Source organism: Dermacentor silvarum, chromosome 5, assembly GCF_013339745.2.
Source record: "Dermacentor silvarum isolate Dsil-2018 chromosome 5, BIME_Dsil_1.4, whole genome shotgun sequence".
In the NCBI taxonomy this organism is placed as follows: Eukaryota; Metazoa; Arthropoda; class Arachnida; order Ixodida; family Ixodidae; genus Dermacentor; species Dermacentor silvarum.
Genome location: NC_051158.1, coordinates 174,130,859 through 174,155,591, shown reverse-complemented (window position 1 = coordinate 174,155,591; position 24,733 = coordinate 174,130,859). Strand labels below are relative to the sequence as shown.

General features: G+C 46.0%; 1 protein-coding gene across 1 annotated transcript in view; it reads right to left on the bottom strand.

The window, feature by feature from the left end:
* Positions 1-1,871: 1,871 nt before the first annotated feature.
* The window catches only part of LOC125945232 (uncharacterized), an 83,698-nt gene continuing 60,836 nt past the window's right edge, over positions 1,872-24,733 (bottom strand). Inside the window, exons 6-7 of the mRNA XM_049666899.1 lie at positions 3,005-3,313; positions 1,872-2,207 (exon numbers count right to left, since the gene is read on the bottom strand). Of these exons, the coding sequence (XP_049522856.1) occupies positions 1,968-2,207; positions 3,005-3,313 (549 nt within the window). The 3' untranslated portion in view covers positions 1,872-1,967. The remainder of the gene's footprint in view (positions 2,208-3,004; positions 3,314-24,733) is intronic.

The window sequence follows — 24,733 nt, the reverse complement described above, 5'->3', positions numbered from 1 at the left end:
GTTTCCTTCCAGAAAACAGAATAATGGAGTGTCAATCTACACAAGGGATTTTCATTCAAAACGGAAATTTGTAGCTCATGAGCGAACATTGATTCCAGAAGATCCAAATCAGTGCGAACATCATTAACCACCACGGCCGCGTATTTTTTTCACCTAGGCTGTGCATGTCGATAAAGAGTGAAAAAAATGTATACCCCAACAAACACGTACTCAAGCCCTTCATCACAAGTATTTCACCGGGAGCAGATGGCTGCCGTCATGAATGAGTCGAGCGACACTGCTCTTATGTCAGTCCACTCAAGCTTGCACAGAACTGGTTTACTCATGCAAAATGAATACCTGCTCAGAAAATAGAGTGAACTATATATGCTCACCTGTTATTAGGAAATCTGGAAAACTGTGCTGAACTGGGAATCCCGGTGTTAGAACACCCTATAGCCGCACAAGACATGCGATGTCACGATTTAGCCATCTTCGTCAAATGCTTGGTTGGCCTGCTTTCCTGCGTCTTCCATTCCTTGCACGCCTTATCAAGCTTATCTGTCTTACCTTACCCATCTTCATACTTGACACAACTGAAGCAGGTGACCGAGCGCGATTCGACTTGTGATACCGCTGAGCGAGTGGCAAGGGTGAGCGGAGGCAAGCTCGACGGACGCACGAAGACAACCACTTTCCGCGCATCGTTCGGTTTCAAATTCACGAAAACAGAAATGAAAAAATAACTTCGGATGTCCGGCAACTGCTAGGAGCGCGCATGTTCCTTGAAACTGAAACTAGCACTCGTCTTCCAGGGGCTGGGGACGCTACGGACGCAAGTTCATCACCAATGCCGAGTAAAATTGCAATCGCGAGTAAGGAATAATTTCAATCAACATATCGCTATTTAACAAGAAGTATTTGTCTTCACCACAATTGTTTTTGTGCCTTAAAAGTTATTTACCACGAGAATGGCAGCTGTTTCACGGGCACGAAGGTCCGCTGCAGCATGACAGTGAAATTATAACGTATCACTCAACGGACACACAGTGATGAAAGTTGTAATATAATCAGCGCACTGTTTTTAGTAAATATTTTATGGAAATTCTTAAACGACATCAATTCTTGCAGCTGTAAAAAAGATTTGTACACGTTTTGACCAACTCAAACTTTCCCATCTTCTCCACTTCAAACTACTCGTCAAGACTCAAACTAGTCCAGTTACAATAAAGCTGATGCAATTCGCATTCAGAGAAAAGCCACTTCATACTAACAGACTTCAATGGTTATCCAATGAGGTAATATCTACTATTTCGCATTGGGCCTACATTGCAATCGCGAGTAAGGACTAATTTCAATCAACATATCGCTATTTAACAAGAAGTATTTGTCTTCACCACAATTGTTTTTGTGCCTTAAAAAGTTATTTACCACGAGAATGGCAGCTGTTTCACGAAGGTCCACTGCAGCATGACAGTGAAATTATAACGTATCACTCAACGGACACACAGTGATGAAAGTTGTAAATAATATAATCAGCATGTAAATAATCTACAGCATGTATTCGCCCGACATGCCTTGACAGGCCCCGATACGCTATGAGCTGTTCGGCGTACATAAAGAAAAGCCCTTGACTGAAGGGAGCCAATTATTGAACTGAAACAAACAAAAGATTTCATTTATTAAAATTATTCGTACTGTACTGCAAAAATGAAGGTTTTGAATGATGGTCGGGCTGATAACATAGTGAGCAAATAATACATCTGATTCGCACAGACATCAGCCTAAGTTTAGCCCGTCTCCTAAAATACCCCTTATTGTTTTGGTAAAAGACTCGCTTCGCATGCAACCTGTTGAAAAGACACGACATAAAACATAGATGAAGAGCTTTTCTTACTTTAATTATTGGGAAAACAAAGTGCGCGATAGCGTTTACGTCAATGCCTCCGCATGCCTCAACACAGCACAGCTGGGATGGCACCCCAAGTTCAGTCAGTGCGCTGAGCACCACCGGCATCTTCAGTGTAGTAGCGCTCTTGAGGTTCTTCCATTTTCCACCCCGAAGCTCGGAGCTCGAGAAGTTCAAGGAGCGCCATGCGTGCCTCTGGTGGACATTGTTCTGCGAGAAATCTGTCTCGCAGGCATTTGGCCAGCTCCGACACCCGGAGAGGAGCGGCTCGCTCGGCGCCCCTACCTGCGGTCTTCAGCGCGAAGTGAAGACACTCCAACTGCGGCAATGAATGCAATGGTTTTTGTTGTAGTTGCTGTTGTTGTTTTGAGACGAAACGTTTAATACATACGAAGTGCGTTTCCAATAGCATAGCATTGATGAACAGCCTCAGTTACCTGGTGCTTATGATTTTACGGTTTCGAGCGACCTTGCTGATTGTTGCAGTTACGCTTTCGAATTTCATCCATCATAAATTTCGTCTATCAAATTATTTATTACAAATATATAGGCTCTAATTGCGGGGATTCTGTGGATTTCAGAAAAGTGCTCACAAGTATTATTGGTAAGATATACAGAATAATTACGTACGGTGACTGTTACCGAGCATCTATATTTAGCAAATAGCGTATTATCTAGAAATACGGTTAATGCTATGGAAGTTGCATCTCAAAAGAGAAACCACCGTAGACAGTGGGCATGTAACAGCTCGAGAAAACGGTTGAGAAAAGCGAACAGCGCGGTTCAAACGAAAAAAAATGAAGATAACTGGGGTACCTTGCAACAAATACATTCCAAATCGTACAAAAAATGATCTGTCTTTTAACGTTCACATGGCTTTGGAAGAAATGCTTCCTACAAGGACATAGCGATGTTTTATTTGCTTGGGTTGCCGATTGTAGCGATAGATTTGCCTGCATTGCACTTTCTCTAAAACTATTTCATCGGTTGCCGCAAAGCACTACTGTTACATGCTAGGCCACATTTTCTCCCCTGGTTTGCATCAACGCTCGTGAGAATATAGAAGGTCTCGCTATTTAGCCCTGACCGAGCAGAGCATTCTCATCGACCACTCACCTCCGCAGCGTCGTCCTGTGTCATCATGTCAAGCATGACCTTGCAGCACTCACACAGCATTGCCGCCAGGCAGAAAGCGCGTCCGGAGAGCTTGGTGCCGACCACGCTTCCTCTCTCGCTGATGGCCCCCAGGAGCTCGGCCAAGAAGCTCACGAGAGCCCTCCAACGGTGGTTGGGCCCTGCCGCTGTCAGCGCCTGTTCGGTCGCTGCGCCAATTGCTCCACACCTTGGCAGAAACTGCTCGCGCTGCCTGAAGCGATCCCGGCAGTTGTCCATCAGGAAGTCGAGGAAAGTATCCTCACTCTCCTTCTGCGATCGATACCACAGCAGTTGCGATTAAGCCTTTGCGGATGCTGCATTCCCATCCAGACCCCAAGTGCCGTAGTCAACGAACCAAAAAATGCCATCGCTGGTACCAGCGCTCTACGTTGCTTCTATGTCGTCTGTATAAGATTTGCGCTGGCAAAGTTCCTCCCACATTGACGAATCAGATACAGTGTCGCGTTTTGAATTATCGTGTAAGCTAATGAACACGAACCTTGGCCTACATCAGCTCTGCGTTGTGGCCCAGCATTCTTCTTTTTCGCAATGTGTGTGTACGCTTTGCAGAAAAGAAAGCCACCCGCTCCACTGTCTCCACCTTTGCAAATTAGCCTCGTAGATTCCTCCATAAGCTCAATGGTCGCCACTCTTAATTCTCTGTCGGCAAGGACTGCTTACGGAAAAAAAATAAATTATGGAATTCTAAACATGAAAACCATTATCTCATTATCATTACCTCTTGCTTAGCAGCGCAACGCCACCACGGCGCGTGTGTTATCGCGGCTAAGATAGCGTTGATGCGAGCGCCGGCACCAAGGTGAATTCGTTCGCTCCTGCTGTCGCGCTGACTCACTCCGGCGTTTTCACAGCAAGTTTCCGCGGTCATCGAGTGAGATGCGTTCATGTTTGCTTGTGCGCTCGTGACACCATGTTTGTTAATTTAGTTCGTATGCTTACATTTACAAGATTATATGACCGATAATTTAATGTCCACTACTGTGGATATCTATACAAAGTAAGGACAGCAAAATCAACGCTCCGCCTTTCGGGCGAAACTGCGACTTTTACAGCGTAAGCTGTTACGGGCTCATTCCAATAGCCGTTTCGGTTCGCGATGATGCCGCCGCCGGCGTTTGGCCGTAACCGCTATCGCCGGAAATGCGAAAGTACCCGCTCTCCGCCGGGATCAAACCCAGGCCCGCTGCGTGGGAGTCGGATACTTCACCACTGAGCCACGCAAGCGCTTGCTATAAGGCGGCAGAAATATTCCCTTTAAACGCACCCTATAGCCAGGCGCGCAGGCGTAGACGACCCGAGCCTCCGCCAGTATGGTGGCGCCATCTTGTTAAAGTGCCTGCAACCGCCGTGCGCGCAGGCGACGAGATGCGATTCAGACGAGGCGCCCAATCAACGCTATCCCAATCTTACATGTGCGCCACGTATTCTGGGTACCTCTTTGGTACACGTTATGACGTCTCCTCGCAAGGTACGAACCGCTGCTGAAAAAGCGAATCGTAGAGCTACGTGCACGGCTACAACCAGGCATCATCGGGCTCAGCAGACTGCTGTGCAGAGAGCCTTACAAGCCGCAGCTCGCCGTCGACGCCGGGCGGCCAGTTCAGATCGTTCTCGTCAAAATCGAGGCGAAGACACTTTGCCACGAAGACCCTGTTGTGCGTGGTGCTGATATTGGAGCTACTCTGGCGCCGCTCAACCAGCTTACGCTGTGACTGTGCTGCGTGTGCCGCGCAGGCCTGTGACTTTTTTTCATGGCACGAGCACCAAGTGACACTCTTGTTTCTTGCGCAGCCACTTTTTTTAGGGACCGACTTCCGGTTTGTCAAGAGGTGCAACGAAATTAAAAATAAAAAAATAAAAACAGGTTGATATTGATGGCTCTACTTATGGTTGACATACTCGTATATGACATCAGAACACAGGTTTAATACAGTATCGAGGTAATTAGGTGTCAGGAATAATTAAAAGAAATAAGGAAGGGCCAATTGCCGTACACCAAAGCAAACAATATTACAGATTAGATACCAACCGCATCAGTACAGGTACCCCTGAAAGACCAGAAGTAACGTCATCAGTGACGTTACTTCTGCAACCCTGCAATCCTGCAATCCTGCAACCCTGCAACCAGGGCTGCAGGGCCTCTGCAAGGAAGTTAATGCGGAGAGGAGAGAGAAGTACGAATGTTCCATAAACCACCATGAACAACACGTGGACTGCATTAAAGGTACTGTATACTGAATACCTTTGTAATGTATGCGCGTGTACGTACATAGGTCAAGCAGGCCGATGTCTCAACCAAAGACTTAAAGAGCACCAGTACAATGTAAAAAAGCAGTGTCAGGCCATCTAATAATCCACTGCTAGAATTGCGGCTGCGCCCCCAGTCCTCGAAAACACAACCACTATAACTAGGGCCCAAGACCGAATGAAACGAGGTTTAACTGAAGCCTATGAAATAAACAAAAATGAAAGAAACATGTCTGAACGTTCCATCTTTGGCATTCTAGAATCATTGCCTTGAAATGACCAGGTGCGATGTGATTAGTGATGACAGGTGTGGTTACTGTACTGTATATTTATATGTTTGTCTCCTTGGTATCGATCCGCTGTCATTGTACAAATAACACGTGCGATGAAATAAAACTTTTAGTTAAAGTTGGCGCTGTGTACGTATGTGTCTTCTTATCATTGGTCCCTGTTGTGTTGCACTACTCCAGGTCATGACGACCGCGGACAGCGAGTGTCCGCGGTCATCGAGTGTGATCTGCTCATGTTTGCCTGAGCGCGCTGGCACCATGCTTGATTTAGTTAGCAAGCGAATATTTCCAAGTTTACACGGCCGATAAAACTACTATCCTTACTTCGTATAGCTGTCTATCAATTTGGCAATCGGCGCTTCGCCTTTCGGGCGAAACTGCTGCTCTTTTTACGAGAACTTTCTGACTGTTTTACCAGGGAAGCTTTCCAGGCCAGAGCTTCATCCAGGCAATGTTATTCTTGGGACACTGTTTACGTCGCGTGAAGGAGAAACACTAAGTGGCGGAAAATTCTTATTCGTTCTAAGGTCTTACGTGCCAACACCAGTTCTGATTATGAGGCGCACGCCGTAGTGGAGGGCCCCGGATTAATTTTTGACCACGTGGGGTTCTTTAACATGCACTACAACGCAAGCACACCGGCATTTTTGCATTTCGTCTCCGTCGAAATGCGGCCGCCGCGGCCGGAATTCGATCCCGCGACCTCGTGCTCAGCAGCGCAATGCCTTAGCCACTGAACCACCGCGGCGGGTGGTGGAAAATCGATGAGTCAATGTTTGAATGTACGTTAAAAATATATATAGAATATAGAATATAGAATGTACGTTAAAAATTAACTTATGGGGTTTTACGTGCCAAAACCACAATCTGATTATGAGGCACGCCCTAGTGGGGGGACTCCAGAAATTTGTACTACCTGGGGCTCTTTAACGTGCACCTAAATCTAGCTACACGGCTGTTTTCGCATTTCGCATCGATATGCGGCCGCCGTGGCCGGTATATAATGTACGTTCATTGCAAAAGCAAAAAAAAAAGTTCGTTATATTTATTTATAAGAACACTAAACATTATTATTGCGATAGCAATTATATGGACACTTCAACCGCATTTCTGCCGTCGGCCTCGCCGTCGTCGTCGCCGTCGCCATGAGGTTCCGTATAGATTCCAAGGGCGATAAAATCGTCGCTGCGCGCCGTATGCGCGAGCGAAAGCGCGCGGGGGACGCGCGCTATCACGGAGGGCGAACTCCAACGCGCGCTATCACGGAGAGCGAACGCACTGCGGAAAGCAAACGGGACCGTCCCGCGAAAGGATGTTGGGGTATGGGAGGGAGGGACGCGGGGCGGCGCTGTGCTACGGCGCCAAAGGCGTATCTGGCCCTCTCAATCTCCCACGCGAAAGCAAGAAATGGGAAGAGGGGGGTGGGGGGCAGCTTCTTCTCTGCCAACAACTTCTCTGCCCGGCGGTCGCCCGCACCGTCTCTTATCTCCACACGGCTCTCACCTTTGTATGCGCTGTGCATTCGACGCTCAGTTTCCGTTGAAGCGATAGACCGCGCGAACTTGCGCTTGCTGCCAGCGTTTTGACAGTCGTTGGCTGCGGTCATTCAGTGTGATCTATTCATGTTTGCTTGTGCGCGCTGACACCACGATTGTTAATTCAGTTAGTAAGCCAATGTGTCCAAGTTTATGCAGCCGATAAAACTACTATCCCTACTCCGAGTAACGCTCTACTAATTTGCTATCGCAATCGATGCTTCGCCTTTCGGGCGAAACTGCGACATTTTTAAACTAATTATGCAAATACACGTGTTTATATATTCGTGAGTAGGATTTTCTCTTTACCTGGTTGGTACACGTTCATTTACTTTTTATTTATTTTATTTGAGCATAGTGCAGCCCTGGAAGGGCTATTGCAGGAGCGGGTACAATCCATCAAGTACAAAAAGGTAAACATGTTAATAAAGCGCACTCGAAAATGTACAATAAATAGAAATGTTATTACGCTGCATTGCCAGCAAGTGCGACGAAAATATTGTTTGATGGGAGGGAACGCATCATCATCATCATCAGCAGCAGCAGCAGCAGCTGCATCAGCCTATATTTTATGTCCACTGCAGGACGAAGGCCTCTCCCTGCGATCTCAATTACCCCTGTCTTGCGTTAGCGTATTCGAACTTGCGCCTGCAAATTTCCTAACTTCATCATCCCATCTGGTTTTCTGCCGACCTCGACTGCGCTTCCCTTCTCTTGGTATCCATTATGTAACCCTAATGCTCCATCGGTTGTCCATCCTACACATTACATGGCCTGCCCAGCTCCATTTCTTCCGCTTAATGTCAACCAGAATATCGGCTATCCCCGTTTGTTCTCTGATCCACACTGCTCTCTTCCTGTCTCTTAACGTTAGTCCTAAGATTTTTCGTTCCATCGCTCTTTGTGCGGTCCTTAACTTGTTCTCGAGCTTCTTTGTTAACCTCCAAGTTTCTGCCCCATATGTTAGCACCGGTAGAATGCAATGATTGTACACTTTTCTTTTCAACGACAGTGGTAAGCTCCCAGTCAGGATTTCGTAATGCCGGCCGTATGCACTCCAACCGAATCTTATTCTTCTGTAAATTTCTCGTGATCAGGGTCCCCTGTGAGTAATTGACCTAGCTAAACGTACTCCTTTACAGACTCTAGACGCTGACTGGCGATCCTGAATTCTTGTTCCCTTGCCAGGCTATTGAACATTATCTGTCTTCTGCATATTCATGTTCAACCCAATTCTTACACTTTCTCGATTAAGGTCCTCAATCATTTGCTGTAATTCGTCTCCATTGGTGCTGAATAGAACAATGTCATCTGCAAAACGAAGGTTGCTGAGATATTCGCCGTTGATCCTCACTCCTAAGCCTTCCCAGTCTAAAAGCTTGAATAGTTTTAAGCATGCAGTGAATAGCATAGGAGAGATTCTGTCTCCTTGCCTGACCCCTTTCTCGATAGGTATTTTTCTACTTTTCTTGCGGAGAACCGTGCAATCCTTGTAGATATTTGCCAAGATATTCACGCTTGCCTCCTGTACTCCTTGATTACGCAATGGTTCTATGACTGCTGGTATCTCTACTGATTCAAATGCCTTTTCATAATCTATGAAATCCATGTAGAGAGGTTGATTGTACTCCGCAGATTTCTCAATTACCTGATTTATGACATGGATATGATCCATCGGAGAATATCCCTTCCTGAAGCCAGCCTGTTCCCTTGGTTGGCTGAAGTCAAGTGTTGCCCTGATTCTATTGGAAATTATCTTGGTGAATATTTTATACAATACTGAAAGCAAGCTAATCGGTCTATAATTCTTCAGTTCTTTAACGTCTCCCTTCTTATGGATTAGTATAATGTTGGCGTTCTTTCAGCTCTCTGGTACACATGAAGTTGTGAGGCATTGCGTATAAAGGGCCGCAAGCTTTTCACGCATGATATATCCACCATCTTTGATTAAATCTACTGTTATTCCATCTTCTCCAGCAGCTTTTTCCCCTGGTCATGTCTTTCAAGGCACTTCTAACTTCAGCGCTAGTTATAGAAGGAGCCTCTGTATCCGGTTCATCACTATTTTGAATTAAAGTAGCTTGGCTGTTTTGGGCACTGTACAGGTCAGTATAGAATTCTGCCGCTGCTTTTACTATGTCATCGAAATTGCTGATGATATTACCATGCTTATCTTTCAGTGCATACATCTTGCCTTGTCCTATGCCAAGCTTTCTTCTTACTGATTTAATGCTGCGTCCACATTTTACGGCTTCCTCAATCTTTCCCACGTTATAATTTCGAATATCCCTCACTTTTTTCTTGTTGAATAGTTTTGACAGTTCAGCGAATTCTATCTGATCTCTTGAGTTGGACATTTTCATCTTCTGTCGTTTCTTTATTAGGTCCTTTGTTTCTTGGGAGAGCTTAGCTACTGGTTGCCTTGGTGCCCTACCTCCCACTTCAATTGCTGCTTCTGAGATCAACCTAGTTACGGTTTCATTCATTACCTCTATGTTGTCTTTATCTTCCTTTTCTAAAGCTGCATATTTGTTTGCAAGCACCAGCCTGAATTGGTCTGCTTTTACCCTTACTGCCTCTAGGTTGGCCTATTTCCTCTTGACTAATTTCACTCTCTCTCTCTTCAAATTGAGAGAAATCCTAGACCTCACTAACCTATGGTCACTGCACTTAACCTTACCTAACACTTCTACATCCTGCACTATGCTTGGATCGGCAGAAAGTATGAAATCTATTTCAGTCCTTGTTTCTCCATTAGGGCTTTTCCAGGTCCACTTCCCGTTGCTGCGCTTCCTGTAGAAGGTATTCATTATTCGGAGCCTATTCCTTTCCGCGAATTCTACTAACATCTCTCCTGTTGCATTCCTAGAATCGATGCCGTAGTTGCCAATTGCTTGCTCACCAACCTGCTTTTTCCCCACTTTTGCATTGAAGTCGCCCATGACTAAAGTATACTGAGTTTGCACCTTTCTCATTGCTAGTTCAACATCTTCATAAAACTGTTCTATTTCTTCATCATCGTGACTAGAGGTTGGGGCATAGGCTTGTACTACCTTCATTTTGTACCTCCTATTCAGCTTTATTACGCATATTGGCAGGTAAAGAAATCCATAGGCAAATAATACGTGGGGTAAAACTGTATTTAGATGTGTTAGTGCGAGCGAAAACGGGCTTCAGGTTAAGTTCACTATAACTGCGGCTCTAAGACTGTTTAGTAACAGATGAGTATTCGCTATTTGAAAGCCGATATGAAGAGTTAATGATATATATTTTAGTGAATTATTTCATGAGGGACAGAGAGTGCTCCTAAGTTTAGTGAAGGAAGAACGGATGATGGGGGGCCTACCGCATATGCAGCATGTAAAGCACACAGCTTTTTTTTGCACCGCCTCAAGCTCTTTTTTAATACATTGAAGGCACGGAAACCACACAACTGAGACATATTCTAGTGTGGTCTGAATTAGCGAATTGTATAATAGAGGTTTAGGGATTAGCAGCTTAGAATATAATAAACGAATCTTAATCTAAGGCGCCTTAAAAATGACCAAATAATCCTGTAACTCTTTCGCGTATTGTCAGGCGAAATTAAGTGCAGCTTGCCTTAGTTTTGTATTCAAGGTGGTATAGATGTGAAGTTGAAAGGTTAACGTGCAGAAAACTGTCTTTTCTATACCATGCGCTTTTATAGTGTGCAAAATTTTGCGGCTCGATAACGCTATCTCGCACCTTGCGAGATTTTGTGAGTTGAGATTTTTTTGTATGTGAAAAGCAACTGTGTGTTTGAAAAGTAGTAGTTCCGCGGTGTCGAAGGACTTTTATGCCTCGTATAAAAATTTCAGTGGAAATAAAGGATATTCGGAACCAGTTTTGCGACTGTCCTCATCTGAACATACTCAGCTGGCTCATCCAGTGTAGTGGCGTCATCATGCTTTCCCACTAGGCTGGTTCATCGTTCATGTACACGGGGAGCATTTCAGATAGCAGATGTAAATAAAGATCAATGCCAGATATAGGTTCGCCCGACTAGTCTGAAAACACTTGCTGTACGCGCTCTCCCGTGCTTGCTGCTTCAACGTACCGCATAGCATTACGGATGCAGGAGCCCTCACTGATTTCATGTTTAAAATGAGGCAAGATATACCATCACGTTTCGCCGCCGCTTTACCGGCGCGATACTAGTCCGAAGTCCTGTCATCCACTCTCGAGCAGCGGTCTCGATTAGCGGTACGACGGTTTTCACGCCGCGCTTCCTCTTCTTCGGTCGCCCGATTCTCACGGTGATGTGCTCGGCGCGGAGACGCGGGGCATTCTGTCGCCGCCGCGGTGACGCGAAGGCATTATGACGATCAGCGCAGTGACGTCACGGCTTAGTCCGCCTTTGCAGCTGCAGCAAGGCTCGGCACGGCTAGGCGGGGGCTCGGTTGATGACGTCACGGCTTAGCTCACCTACACAGCTGTTGCGAGGCTCGGCGTTCCTAGGCGACGCGGAGTGACGTCATCGCTCGGCGAGGTTTTTGTGCCCCCACTCCACTGAAGAACCACCGGCCTCAACAGCTTCGCTGTTAAAAAACATACTCAGGGTGCCATAAATTCACCTTCCCTTGGACCAATAGTACTAGTGGTGAATTTCAGGACAAAATTCGGTGATCTTTAGAGTGATAGGCCTTCGAAAAAACGATGTTTTCCATCCGTAGTGAAATAAGAATTTTTTCAAGAAATCTGCGCTCAGTTTCGCAGAACGATTCCTTTCTACACAGACAACGACGTCATTCCTCGTACGTCATTCTATCGTAATCACGCTCTCGTCATTGGATCGTAAATATGCCGCCGTTTTCTAGCCATCATCGTCGTTGCGTCGTCATCACTAGAGGCCGGATCTTTAGGCATTAAAAAGTGCGTTTTAGGCGCCAAAAATTGGCAGGCAAAACGACGTTTTAGGCCTCCAACGTCGTAAATATAGGCACAATCATTTTTTTAAATAAATGCAAATATTTTCAAACGAAGACGTGCGTGGCCTATATCTACGATAGGAAAACAAGAAAGGTTATTGTCTATGATGGCACAAAGGCGCCAACAGTTGAACATAGCCGTGCAATTGTCCCATAAGACTGCTGGACTAATGACGATCAATTGGCTTCATCCAATAAGCACACTGCTCATATTCATGTTCAATGGCCACTGTACTCGAGCGTCGCATATAGTGAAACACGCATGAAAAAGAATACTTGAAAGCTGGGAACACTGAGTTAAAGAACCGATACTTTGTGCCTGCCTGACGCAGTTAAATTAAGACACAACAAAACAGACAAATAACCAATGCAAGAGAGACTACGATTTATTAAGAAATTAGCATGCTCGTACCTGAGGACTGTTAGGCACAACTCTTCGCAATTTCCTCATATACAATGACATTATCCGAATTGTACAGGCCAGACGTCCCAACACTGCCAAATACACTTCCGCCCATTTGAAGTGCACATGTTTGAAGAAATATGTTTGGAGAGCACGCGGAACGTCTACTAAGAATCACTGTGACGATTGTGGAAACAATAGCAAACTACCACCATCTCCAAATTTTTGGATTGAAAATTGTGCCTCTTATCACTGAGAATGATCTCGTACGCTGAGAAGGAACGCCCGACGGCGGTGAACACCTTAAAAAGTAAATTACAAACAAGACAAAAGCCGCGTGCACATCACATTTTTCTTTCTTCTTTTGCTCTGCACTCTCCTTTCCCCTGACGGCTCTCCGCGGTTTCGCATTCGCCAACAGCTCGCGCAATGTCAGCGCGGAAGCGTATGCTGGCCGGCGCGTCCCATTTCAAAGCTGCTAGCAGTTACTTTCAGGGAGTTCGTTGAACTAAAGGACTATGTTGAACCCCATAGAGTTCCGAACAGTCAATGTTGCCCGGTAACATGAATAACGGTCTCTAACAGCACTCGAAAACGAAACTTGAGGCTAAATAGTGTTCATATAGGCGCCCATATTGAAAATAGGCATTTATTGGCATTTATAGTCATTTAGGCACAAACGCCAAAATAGACATTTATAGGCACTATAAAAACACTTAAAAGGCCTTCTAACATCTAATTCATGCTGATATATCAAAGTGGGGCGATAGGAGCGCAAAGAAAAAAAGGGCATTTGCCTAAAATCCGGTCTCTAGTCATCACACAAACTATCATGTATCCGGTGTCATACCCTCGTCTTCATGTCATATGGTGGCGCCATCGTCGTCATTCGCGTTACTTCACCTGGTTGTCTTCATACCGTGGTCGTCATGCCACTGCGTCGCCATCATACAGTGGTCGCCATGCCTCCATACTCATGGGCGACCTCGGCCAGCGAGTGTCATAGCAAAGTGCGACGATATCGGAGTGTGTAGCTGATAGCTGAAGCAACTAATGTCTGGATATTACCACAACACTTGTTAAATAAACGTGACTTTGGAATATGGTCTGTCGATAAATTCTTCGATTGCTATTCGCATTACCGTCGACTGTTACCGTGGCATGAGTTCTGCCGTAACATTTTCTATCTGCATCTCACACGAAATTGAAATGACTGATATTTGTTTCAATAACTATTAACATCGGACGTTTTACAATTTGCAGTCGAACCACATGTACGTGAAGAAATCTTCAGAATACGTCGAGAACGTTCAAGCAGAGTTCTAAGAGCGTTTCGTGTCATTCGAAAGTGAGAAACAGAGCGACCACTTGTTTCACGATCATTTCGTAACGACAGAAGACTGGGTCTATAATAGAGTACAGGTAGAGCTGGATCGACCCGCAATGTTCACCGAAGTAAACCAGCGTGCAGAATAACCAACCCCTGATTCGGTTTTCTTGGAACCCCGATAAAGACAAATACGGAAACATATCCAGCAATGGATCAAAAATGGCGCCTATCTTCGGAAGCATCAACGTGTCTTAGTTTCCATTTTCTTTGATGACCATGACCAAGAATTCTATCTTCAAGAGCTGGCGTGACATACCGATCGGCGAGGAGTAGGAGTATCAGAACATGCAGTGAACCAGAAGACGGGACAGGGGGAGAAGAGGTGAACGACTACACAAGCAGTTTTGTCAGCGTAGAAGTACCAGCATGCGTGAGAGGGGGGAGTCGCAAGCGATGAGCCCCGGGACCCCTAACCCACTCTGGATCCGCCAGTGCACAGGACACCAGCAAATTACACCACGCAAAATGTCCTTAAGCCACCAAAAAGATGCTATGTTTCCTATAATGTGTGGACCGCAAGATTCCCATGGGTGCTGCTTTAGGCATTTGCCCATTTTCAGTTGTAGAGCTGTGCTCGCAACAATAGCCTCAATTTTCTATTTTAATTCTTGTTTCATTGGTATTTCGTTGTGTTATTATTCTTGCATTACCGTGTTATTTCATCTTGTTCTTGTTAAGTGTTATTGTTTATTCGTTATTTTTGTGCTACCGTCTACAACGCTGCTCAATGGGTTATTATGTGTACACCTGACAGGCCATTCCCGTATAGGCTTCAGCCTCCTGTATCTTCATTTATACGCAATAAAGCATTATTGACAATGTATAAGTCTGCTCGTTCGCATATATATATATATTGACGCCACGTTGTAGTGAAGGTCCCAGTGAACCATTAATGTACCATAGATGTCCATAGAACATCATGTTTGAGACATTGCACACGTCCTATAGATATCTATACTTCTCCAAACAACGTTACAAGTACGTACGATAGATAATCTAAGTCCCATCCAGATCACGTTGCTCTAACGTTGAAAGGATGTCGCAGCTGGACATAAGTAACCTCTAATAGATGTTCTTTTTTGGGACGCAGGACGTCCATAGAACATCTAGTGGATCTTTCCTGCTGACGCTATAATGAGCTGTATACCTGCGAGTGCCACAGTAGATGTACTATTGAATACAAATGAAATACGAACAACAGAGTGTGTGGCCAAAACGTAACTAAAAGCACAATGTGTGGCGTCGGCCAGCGATGATTGTACACATGCATGTGGTTTCGATGCAGAGTGCGGGGCTGCTTGTCCTAGTGCGTATTACGTCACCTGTATTTTGTTGGAAGCTTGTATTCTCACCTCGCCATTGCAGTGCCATTCCTATCTGTGATTACTTTTAAGGTGGCTAGCACTGTTATTGCGCATCCAATGCAATACATTTTTCGTGCTATTCAAATTACGATTAGACACTGGCAGCTTTGATGGTGGTAACAAAAGCAAAGCAATGCACGTTAGCAAGCTGGGTGCATGCCAGCTATATCACGCTACAGATGTAGCGATGGTGCTAGTCACCATAACAGTGTACTGCCAGGTGGGTATGGCACTGCCCGAGGAGAGATGAGAAAGCAACTTTCGGACAAAATACGGGTGACATTTATCGCAATAGGGCGAGCAGCACTGCACTCTTCCTTGAGAACTACATCCCCACGCACGTGCACAACGACTGGCCGATGACATACACCATATACCTTCAGTTATGCTTCGGCCACACGCTCCGCTGTTCGCATTTAATTTGTCCTCGATGGTACATCTGCTGAGGCACACTAATGGCACAGTTACCCACATTGTCGGCATGTAGCTGGTGACTTTGCTTGAAATGTTTTGTTAACGTGTAAACGTGTGAATGTGAAAATATAAACTGCAACACTTAAGGTGAAATCCTTAGATGGCTCAATGGTCGAAAAATCCGATGTCCAGCGTCGCAGCACCAAAATTCAATGGCACTAAAATTGGGGATTGAACCTTCGACCTTTGGTGTTAATTAGGTCGAAGCGAATTAAGGCACAGTTCATTAAGATAGAGTTAATTGAGGCACTCTAACCCACGGCCTTTGTTGGGAGTTGAAACCACTTGGAGATATGGGCGAACCGGCCACATCTCCAAATTATCTCCAAGTTGGATTCCAATTGACATGGTGAAGGTAGAGTTGAACCCACTACCTTGGGTGTTCATTAGAGTGAAGTTATTTAAGGCAAGTTAATTACGGCAGAGTTAATAAGGCACTCGAACTCTCGAACTTTGGTGGAAGTCGAACCCACGACTTTTGGTGTTAAGACAAAGTTAAGATACAATTAAGGCACTCAAACCCTCGACCTTTGGTGGGAGTAGAGCCCGCAACCATTGGTGTTAATTATGACGAAGTTAATTAAGGCACAGGTAATTAAGGCACTTGAGCCCACAACTTTGGTAGGAGAAAACAATAGAAGTAACAACGCATGCGAATGACAAATAATTTAATTAATGCTTCGTGAGTGCGCAGGCTTCTGCCTTCATCCTCTTCAGTGTTCGCTAAAGTGACTGTCAACTTTTATATATAGTTCTAGCGCTCATCAAAATGCGAAAACTGTGATGAGAAAACCGTAAATCCGCATTTTGATCATTATGCATCATTACAAATCCTGCAATGGATAAATGAAAAATAGTGAGTTCAGTAAGCACTAGGTAAAGCACACCTGTGAAACTCACAATGTCATACCAATGTTACTTTTTTATTTATACAACTGATAAAGCTTTATTACAAAAATGATCGGCCCCCAGCCACGCACATGTATGAAATTATTCATTACATGTTCTCGCTGTACACAAACAGGCTAAACGCGGATCTAAAAAAGAAAAAAAAGCACGTAATCAAAAACAGATTCTTGAAAATTAAACTTTATTAAAACACAAGTAACGAGTAGGCAAAATATGACTAACGAGTAGGCACAAAATGACTAGTAGGCACAGTGCCACAATTATAATTAAAAAGAATAAAACTGATTAGTAAGAGGTAGTATCACATACTAATTAATGACCAAAAGTGCATGGCCTGCTTGCCAGCAGCTGCTTCTGGGGCCACCAGATTCAAGATAGAAAGCCAGTACTTTCTAGCTGCATTGAAAAATATACGGTAAAATAAATTCCACACAAGCAGAATCCAGAGATGGAATGTTCATCTTGATAGGCAACTTGGTCAGGCAGCTTCTCAGATCACAAAAGTGCCAATAACATAATGCTGCCAGGGACTTAGATATAGGCATTGCAAATGAGAAATATCCCTGACACTTGAAGAGGAACGCCGGAAACCAAGCGATACAAACATGTGCGAAAATTAACCATCAAAACATTCCCTCCAGAACATTCCCCTAAGCGCTCTGCAAGGCGAACAAACGTACCACAAATAGCAGTCAGAAGCACAGCACGCAACTGTACAGTTCTGCCTAGTATATACGTACAATACTTGGGCCATGGTTAACCGCACAAAAGTCGAAAAGACACAAATAAAGCACACGCTGCTCGCGCCCGTTTCGGAACATTGCTGCGCACTTGCATCGAGGCGCGTGTTGCTGAATCAGTGGCGATGCGAAGTCAAAGCTATTTCGAGTTCAAGCTTCTTTTTTTCTTTATAAACTGTCGTAATACATCAGCAAGTTAAAGGTTACGTATTTTCAACAGTGTACTAATAGATATAACTGAAAAATAAATCATCTTTGTATGAGAAAGAAAATGACGTAACCGAGACCGAAAGCATAGCGAAAAAATGGCGAAAGTATTGGGGCTTTTGCGCGCGGTATCCAGCAGCAACGTTACTAGACCTCCAGCAGTGCGTGCAAAGGTCGTGCTAAATTGCAAAATAATTAATTTAATGCTTTTGCTCTCCTAGCTTCCCATTGTTAGGCATTAGAGACAATTTGCTTGTATTTCTGCGGCATAGTGCATGCATCGACTCATAACGCACAATGTACGATCAATGCACGAGAGCTTTGAATGTGCAAGAGATGTCCAAATCATAAGGACATTCGACGTCCTCTGGATGACCCTTCATTGCCACGTACTAGTCGAACATACTATAGATGTAAACTGGACGTCGTTAAATGTCTTGGATATTTGGTCTTTTGTATTACATCCAATGGATATTTGTGGTTCACTGGGGTGATGCACACAATAGCAAAATGTGAGTCACGAAACCAACTCTTCATTTGGCGAAGCTGTGCCCACAAAAGCAAGTGACACACGCAACACAACAATACCAGCGAGCACAGTCGGCGATCGTTGAAATCCGATGTGCGGGTCAGGCACGTCGACTTTTATACAAGCATACAGAAAGAAATTCAACAAGAGCGGACACTCGGCGAAAGCTGGCAACAGGAAATACGTCACGCTAGTATTCATATCAGCCGATAGCTGACGCGAGCTATCGCGAAATGTGAAATCAAGTTAACAATCGTTTTACTTTTTTTTTTCATCCTTTCCCGCTAAGCTTAAAGTAGTTTTGCGTATGAATGAACTTCTACTCTGCGACTTATTTAGCTTGCGTTACCTAGCAACAAGCCAATGATGGGGCAGACGTACCCGTCGTACGCCGGACACGCCACCGAAGCGAGCGAGGCCGGCTGCGCATGTGAGCGTTCGCCTGTTCGGCGACGGGTCTGTCTCTTTCTCCCTATTTCTTTTTTTTTTTTTTTTTTTTTGTGGGTGCAGTTTGTTTTCACGGGCTCTCGCTGTATTCTTGCGTTACTTCTGCACTTGAACACGGCACCACTCCGCTATTGGAATACGGCACGATGAGGAATTTAATTTGACAGTCTGCGCTGCATTTAAGGCTTACGGCACGGTACCGAGCGGTGTGCCGCAGTTTGGTGTGTATTGTATGCAAGGACGTTTAAGAAGAAAAATGCAGCCGGTTTCCCGAAGTGAAATTTGTCGAAACAGCGGAGCTATGGTCATTCTGCTTCTGCGATTGTAGCGGTGCTTCTGCGTATTGCCGCTCGCGCCGAGCGGCGTCCGTCGTGCGAAGAGCGTGCGGGCGGGGCGCGCGGCGCAAACACCTGCTATTTTAACCCGGTGCATTTCCTCCTCCTCGTCCTCGGCGGGCGCTCCGATTGGTCGGATCCTCCCTGCGAGCGGGTCAAGTGACCTCTCCGGCTCTGCTCCTGCATGACGGCACCGTCATCGGCGGCGCACGACCGACTAAGAACAGTTCCACTGTTAAAATTGCTGGAGTGGAAATGATGTCGGGGAGGTGAAGCCGCACCGTAGTCATCTTAGGAGGGACACGATAAAACACTAGCTTATGGTGAAGTAGCGCTTTCCTCACACTTCCCACAAGTTAATCATTTACCAGACAGATAGAAGGCTCATTTCACCAGACAGATTCGTATCTACATGTATCTCTGTATTACTGGTTTTAGTGGGGCATCTGAACATGCTGGCAAATTTTATTGGAAAGAACGTCATCGATACTCAGAAGAAGTTACTATATGCGTTGGGAACAACCAGCTTTTATCTTCAAATTAGCCTAGCATTACAATAACAGAGCCAAATCACTTAATCTTTAAGCGGACATCACCAGACAAGGCTCTATTTCAGAGGAGGAGCAAGCATTGGCTTCACCTCTCCTGGTAAGACGATATACGGGAGCTTTCACTCCAGTAATTTTTTTAATGAATCCTACTGGGACATGCTTTCGACGCTTTCTATGGACCCCAACAATAATGTAGCTTATTTCGGTACTTTTCGGGCACGCTCGCCGCACCCGGCGTTGTCACGCAGTCAGCTAAGTGCAGCTCAGCCGTCGTGACGCAGTTACTTTCGCGTGTACTGCATAGTACTAGGACAAGTTTGTGGCGCTTTCTCTGACCACCTACACTACTTCAACAAATTTCATTACTTTTGGGGGTACTTTTGAGGCACGGTGGCCGCACCCGGCGTTCTGATGCAGTTATCGAAAAGCCATTCGGCCATTGTGACACAGTTTTGCGTGTACTGAATCTAACTGCGACAAGTTTGTGACGCTTTTGATGACCACGCAACAACATATACCTTCCTTCAGTACGCACGCTTTTCGAAAACGCCACGAGCAATTGTCGAGAGCGATAACACGGTAGTGTGTTGCTTGCGCCAGCGCACCGCGCAAATGATATTGCCGAGGAGAACTTGTACGAAGAACGAAGAACTTGTAACTGGAAAATTTCGTCTCCTGCACGACTAAATACAGGCTTTGCACCCACGCATTTGTCTTGAATGCGAGTATAAGGCATTCTGCGGGTGTCTAACATAGTCTGGCTGAGATCCTGTGTTGTGGCCACCTCTGTGTCGGCTGACGCCAATTTGTATCAAAATATGCAGTCGCCCGTGTATTCGTGCTTTAAAGTGCAGGAAATAAGGCCCGGGAATAGCTTGGAAATTGGAGGTTTCCGTCATAGTTTATGTATGGTATGTTTAGGATAAGTCGGGTACTTTATATGCCATTTTTGTAAAAGCGAAGCGCGCGCGCGCGCGTGTGTGCGCCTGTGTGTGTGTGCGTGTGTGCGTGTGGGTGCGTGCGTGCGTGCGTGCATGTGTAATGTCGCCCATTCATCACTTTCACACGTTTCGCCTCTACACGCACTTTTCCTATAACTTATAAATACCAAAATGACACATGCTTGTAATTTACTTTTTCAGCTGATGCCGTCTGGTGGAGCTTCGCACGGGAACTTCTGCCGCATAACTGGTGCCACAACGTTGGATGAATGCCTCAAAAAGCTCCGGAACGAGCATTTATATAGAGTAAAAAAGTATTTCCTTATTTTCCAAGGCGTCTTGCGTCTACTTTATGAAATTGCACTTGCACAGAGGATAGATTCGATGAAGGCTTGTACGAATCACTCGTCGTCATATTTATTTAACAAAAAGAAAGCTTCCTCACTAAGACAGCGTGCGGTTGAGCCGTAGAAGTAAAAACAAATGCCGCGCTTACCAGCACAGCCGGCGTAACGCATACTAGCAAGAGTTAACACGCGCGCGCCCAGAGCTGAAACCGGAAGTGTGGTTCAGGTTTCCACATCAGCCGTTTGGTGCGCTACAGACAATTCGGCCGCTGGGTTCTGCGGGAGTGTCCGGTTTTGTAGAATGTCTTTCTCTATGGTTCATGCATAATTGCTGGTGTCCGATAATACAAGGTTTGCTGATAACAGACGATTAGAACCAGCGATAACAAACGAGAAACTTCAGATACAGAAAGGCGTGTCTTAAACTGAGCGATAGCATTGCAACACAGACTGGCTCATAAAAAAAGTTACTCCATCTCCCGCTAAAGGGAGCCATGTGTGGATGCGAAGCAGCGGGGAGATGGTTAGCTTGAGCGGGAGATGGTTTCGCGGCAGCGGCCCGAGCGCTCGTCGCGGTGCTGCACCACGGCCGGACTGGAGAGGCGCGCGCGCTTTCCTTACGGCCTTCGCTATCGCTTCGGGCACAATGGGAGCGCGTCTCCGCGGGTAACGTCACGGCTCGCCGCGTGAGGGCGCAGCGACCCTGCTGTAGTTGTAGTTTTGGGAGCTTCTTGCTACTGCCGTCCTGACATTCTCTTTTTATGTCATGTGCTGCATCGTTCGACAGAGTGGATGCTGCTAGCCAGATACGTCGTGATTTGAGCACCTTTGACTCGTAGCTTTTGCATTCTAAGGGATATGCCTTGCAATGCGAAGCAGTGAATCCGGTTGCTGTGGACCGGCCAGCGAGACCATGGTGTACTGTTGCGTACCGCACTGTTAAGTCGCAGTCAAGTAGGACTAAAGGCGTTTCCTTTCATCAATTCCCGAGTGATGCAGAACTGGTGGCTAAGTGGCTGAAAAACATTTCAAGGGAAAATTTGGTTGTCAACGACAAGTCGGCGTCAACTGTCGTTTGTAGCCGGCATTTCCTCTCCACTGACTACGTGCCTGGGTGCCGAATCGGAAACTTCTACCTGGTGTTGTGCCAACAGTGTTCGACGAGTACCCAAGTTACCTCGTGCCGAGTGCCAAGAAGCCTCGTAAGGAGCCCGCATCTAGATGTTCTGTCCCTGCTCCAAAACCAAGTAAGCGAAAAGCGGAGCCAGAAGGTGCGGTCGACCTTCCTGAATCGCAGGACGACTTCGCTGGCAAGAAACATAGTGTCTGCACTCAAACGGCAAATAAAGACGCCCAGCGAGTAAGTGCGTATGTTTCGCTTATCGGCAGGCTTCGTAAACAAGCTGCGTACCACCGTTCGAAGTGTAGCAAACTCCAACAGCAGCTGGACGCTGCAAGGAAAGCAAACGCTTTCTATCGGGAAAATAAGAGGCATGCTTCTGTCAAAGAAGTTGTTGCTGATTCTGCAAAGGGTGAAAAGAAGGCCATCTTTCTCCTTCATCAACTAGACAGTTATGGGCAGAAGCGACCGTGCTACCCAGAGGAGATAATCAGAGAGTGTGTCGTGTGGCGCTTTCTTTCGCCTAAGGGGTACGATCACGCTCGGACATCCCAGCTGCTGACACTGCCAGCAAAGTGCACGCTGCAGCGGTACATGGGACCAAGCCCGACAACGACAGGGATGAGTCCTGCGATGAGAGAAAGACTGGTTTTTGAAGCTTCCTTACTCAGCTCTAAGCAGCATATGGCAACGCTAATCATTGACGAGGCTAGCATCAAGCCGAAATGCATATACGATAGGAAATCGGACGCAGTCTTTGGCTTGAGAGACAAGCCTAGCAGTGACACACCAGGTGGCTCGAAGGAAACCCTTGCAAACAGGGTCCTGTGTTTTGTGCTTCACGGCATCGCTAGCTCCTACAGAATTCCCTGCTCGTACTATTTCACTAAGCAACTTAGCGGGAGAGACCTGTTTGCATGGACTAAGGAAGTGATCAACGCTGTTGAGTCGTGCGGATTTTTGATTGTGCGCATTGTGACGGACAATTATTCCGCCAATACTACAATATTTAAGCTGATGGGAAATGGCTGCCTATCGACTGTAGTGGAGCATCCACATGATGACAATCGGGTGATCTTCCTAAGCTTCGACCCATGCCACGTACTAAAAAACGTTCGGAGTCAATTTCTTGAACGAGAACTGACAGACGGCGTAGGGGACATCTCTGGCATATTTGTCCAAAAGCTGTACGAGCACCAGAAGGACATGACAGTCAAACTGGCAAGAAACCTAACCAAGAAACATGTCTACCCTACAAACCTGGAGAAGATGAATGTCCTTCGGGCAGTGCAAACATTCTCTCCACAAGTAATTGCAGCTATTGAGCACCTCCAAGAAAACACAGGCGGTGACTCTACCCTCACGTGTTCAGCAAAGCAAGTTCAACCATTCACTTTATGAAGACAATGAAACGATGGTTCGATATCCATGATACCACGTATGCCGGCAGCGGCCAAAAGAGCCCGATATCAAATACAGACGACCCTCGGCTGCTGTGGCTTGCAAACGAGTTCACCAGCTACATAGAAGGCATCCAGGAAAACTCGAAAGCACGGGGAAAGGATGGTTTCACTTGTGAGACATTTGAAGCCTTGCGCTTTACGACGAAGTCTACAGTCGAAACTGCACGTTTTCTTCTGCGGAATGGTGTCAACTGCGTCCTTACGCGGAAGCTGAACAGCGACCCCATTGAGGCCATCTTTGGAAGAATAAGATTCATGTGCGGAGGAAATGACATGCTCGACGCAAGGGCAGTGACGACTGCGCTTGATCACATTATCAAGTCTGAGACCTCAATTGGCAAGAAGCTCACAATACCTTGTGGTGATGCCGAAGAGCTGGCTGCAGCGCTACCACAGTCTCTGACTGAGGAGTTGAATGACCTTGCGGAATATCCAGACACCCCATCACCCTCTGTCACGTACTCTGGTTTGGTTTATGTCGCTGGATACATCGCCAAGCTAATAAGTGACTTTGAGTGTGACGCTTGTTCAATTCTCCTTGAAACGCACGAGAGAAGTGATCCTCTGTACACGCTTCTACAAAGCCAAGATTTTAGTAGGCTGCACTATCCAAAAGCCGAGTTTGTGGCACTGTTGGACAAAATTGTGTGCTTTTTTGAGAAAGCTATCCTGCACCTTCCACGGACAAATGTGCTGGAAGTACTACGAATCCTCATTCAGCCACATCTTGAAAACTCGCCGCTGCTACGTTGTCCGGAAGGCGTCGACAACAGCCACGCGATAAGGTCTGCCGGCTTGATTTCCGAGAAGTTTGTCAGAATACTTCTGATCAACTACACCCAGAAGATAACCGACAAGAACGAGAAGTCAATAACTTATGTGCACAAGCCATCCAGGAAACACTTTAGGCTTTGAATTTGTGTCCCAGGTGGGAGTTATTTCAGCAAGAAGTGATGTGCTCGACATGACCGTTTTCAAATAATGCGGTATTAGTGAAGGAAATGCTCAGTTTGTTTTTAGTTTCATCGTAAATAAATACTTGTTTTCACCGAATGTGCAGCACCATCCCTTAATTGTTTTTAATGTGAGTGGTGCTCAAACAAAATACCAGCACTACGGCTTCAGAGCTATGACGCAAATCCAAGCCTGGTGTTTCGTTCTGTGCAAACACTGCACGTTGCGCGGAAATTTATTTGCCGACTCAGACCCATTACTAGGCAAGACAAAACTGCGCGGTGGTTCTATAGGAATAAGGGTCAGAAAGTTTTTATCAGTGCATGGCACTTCCAAATAATGCGAGCATGCACGGCCGAGAGGGGAGCGAGCGCACGCTCGCCTTCAGTTCGCGCCGACGGCGCTGGCGGCAGCAGTAGGGTCGCAGCGCCACCACGGGTGCGCGGCGTGAGGGGGAAACAGCCGCAATGAGAA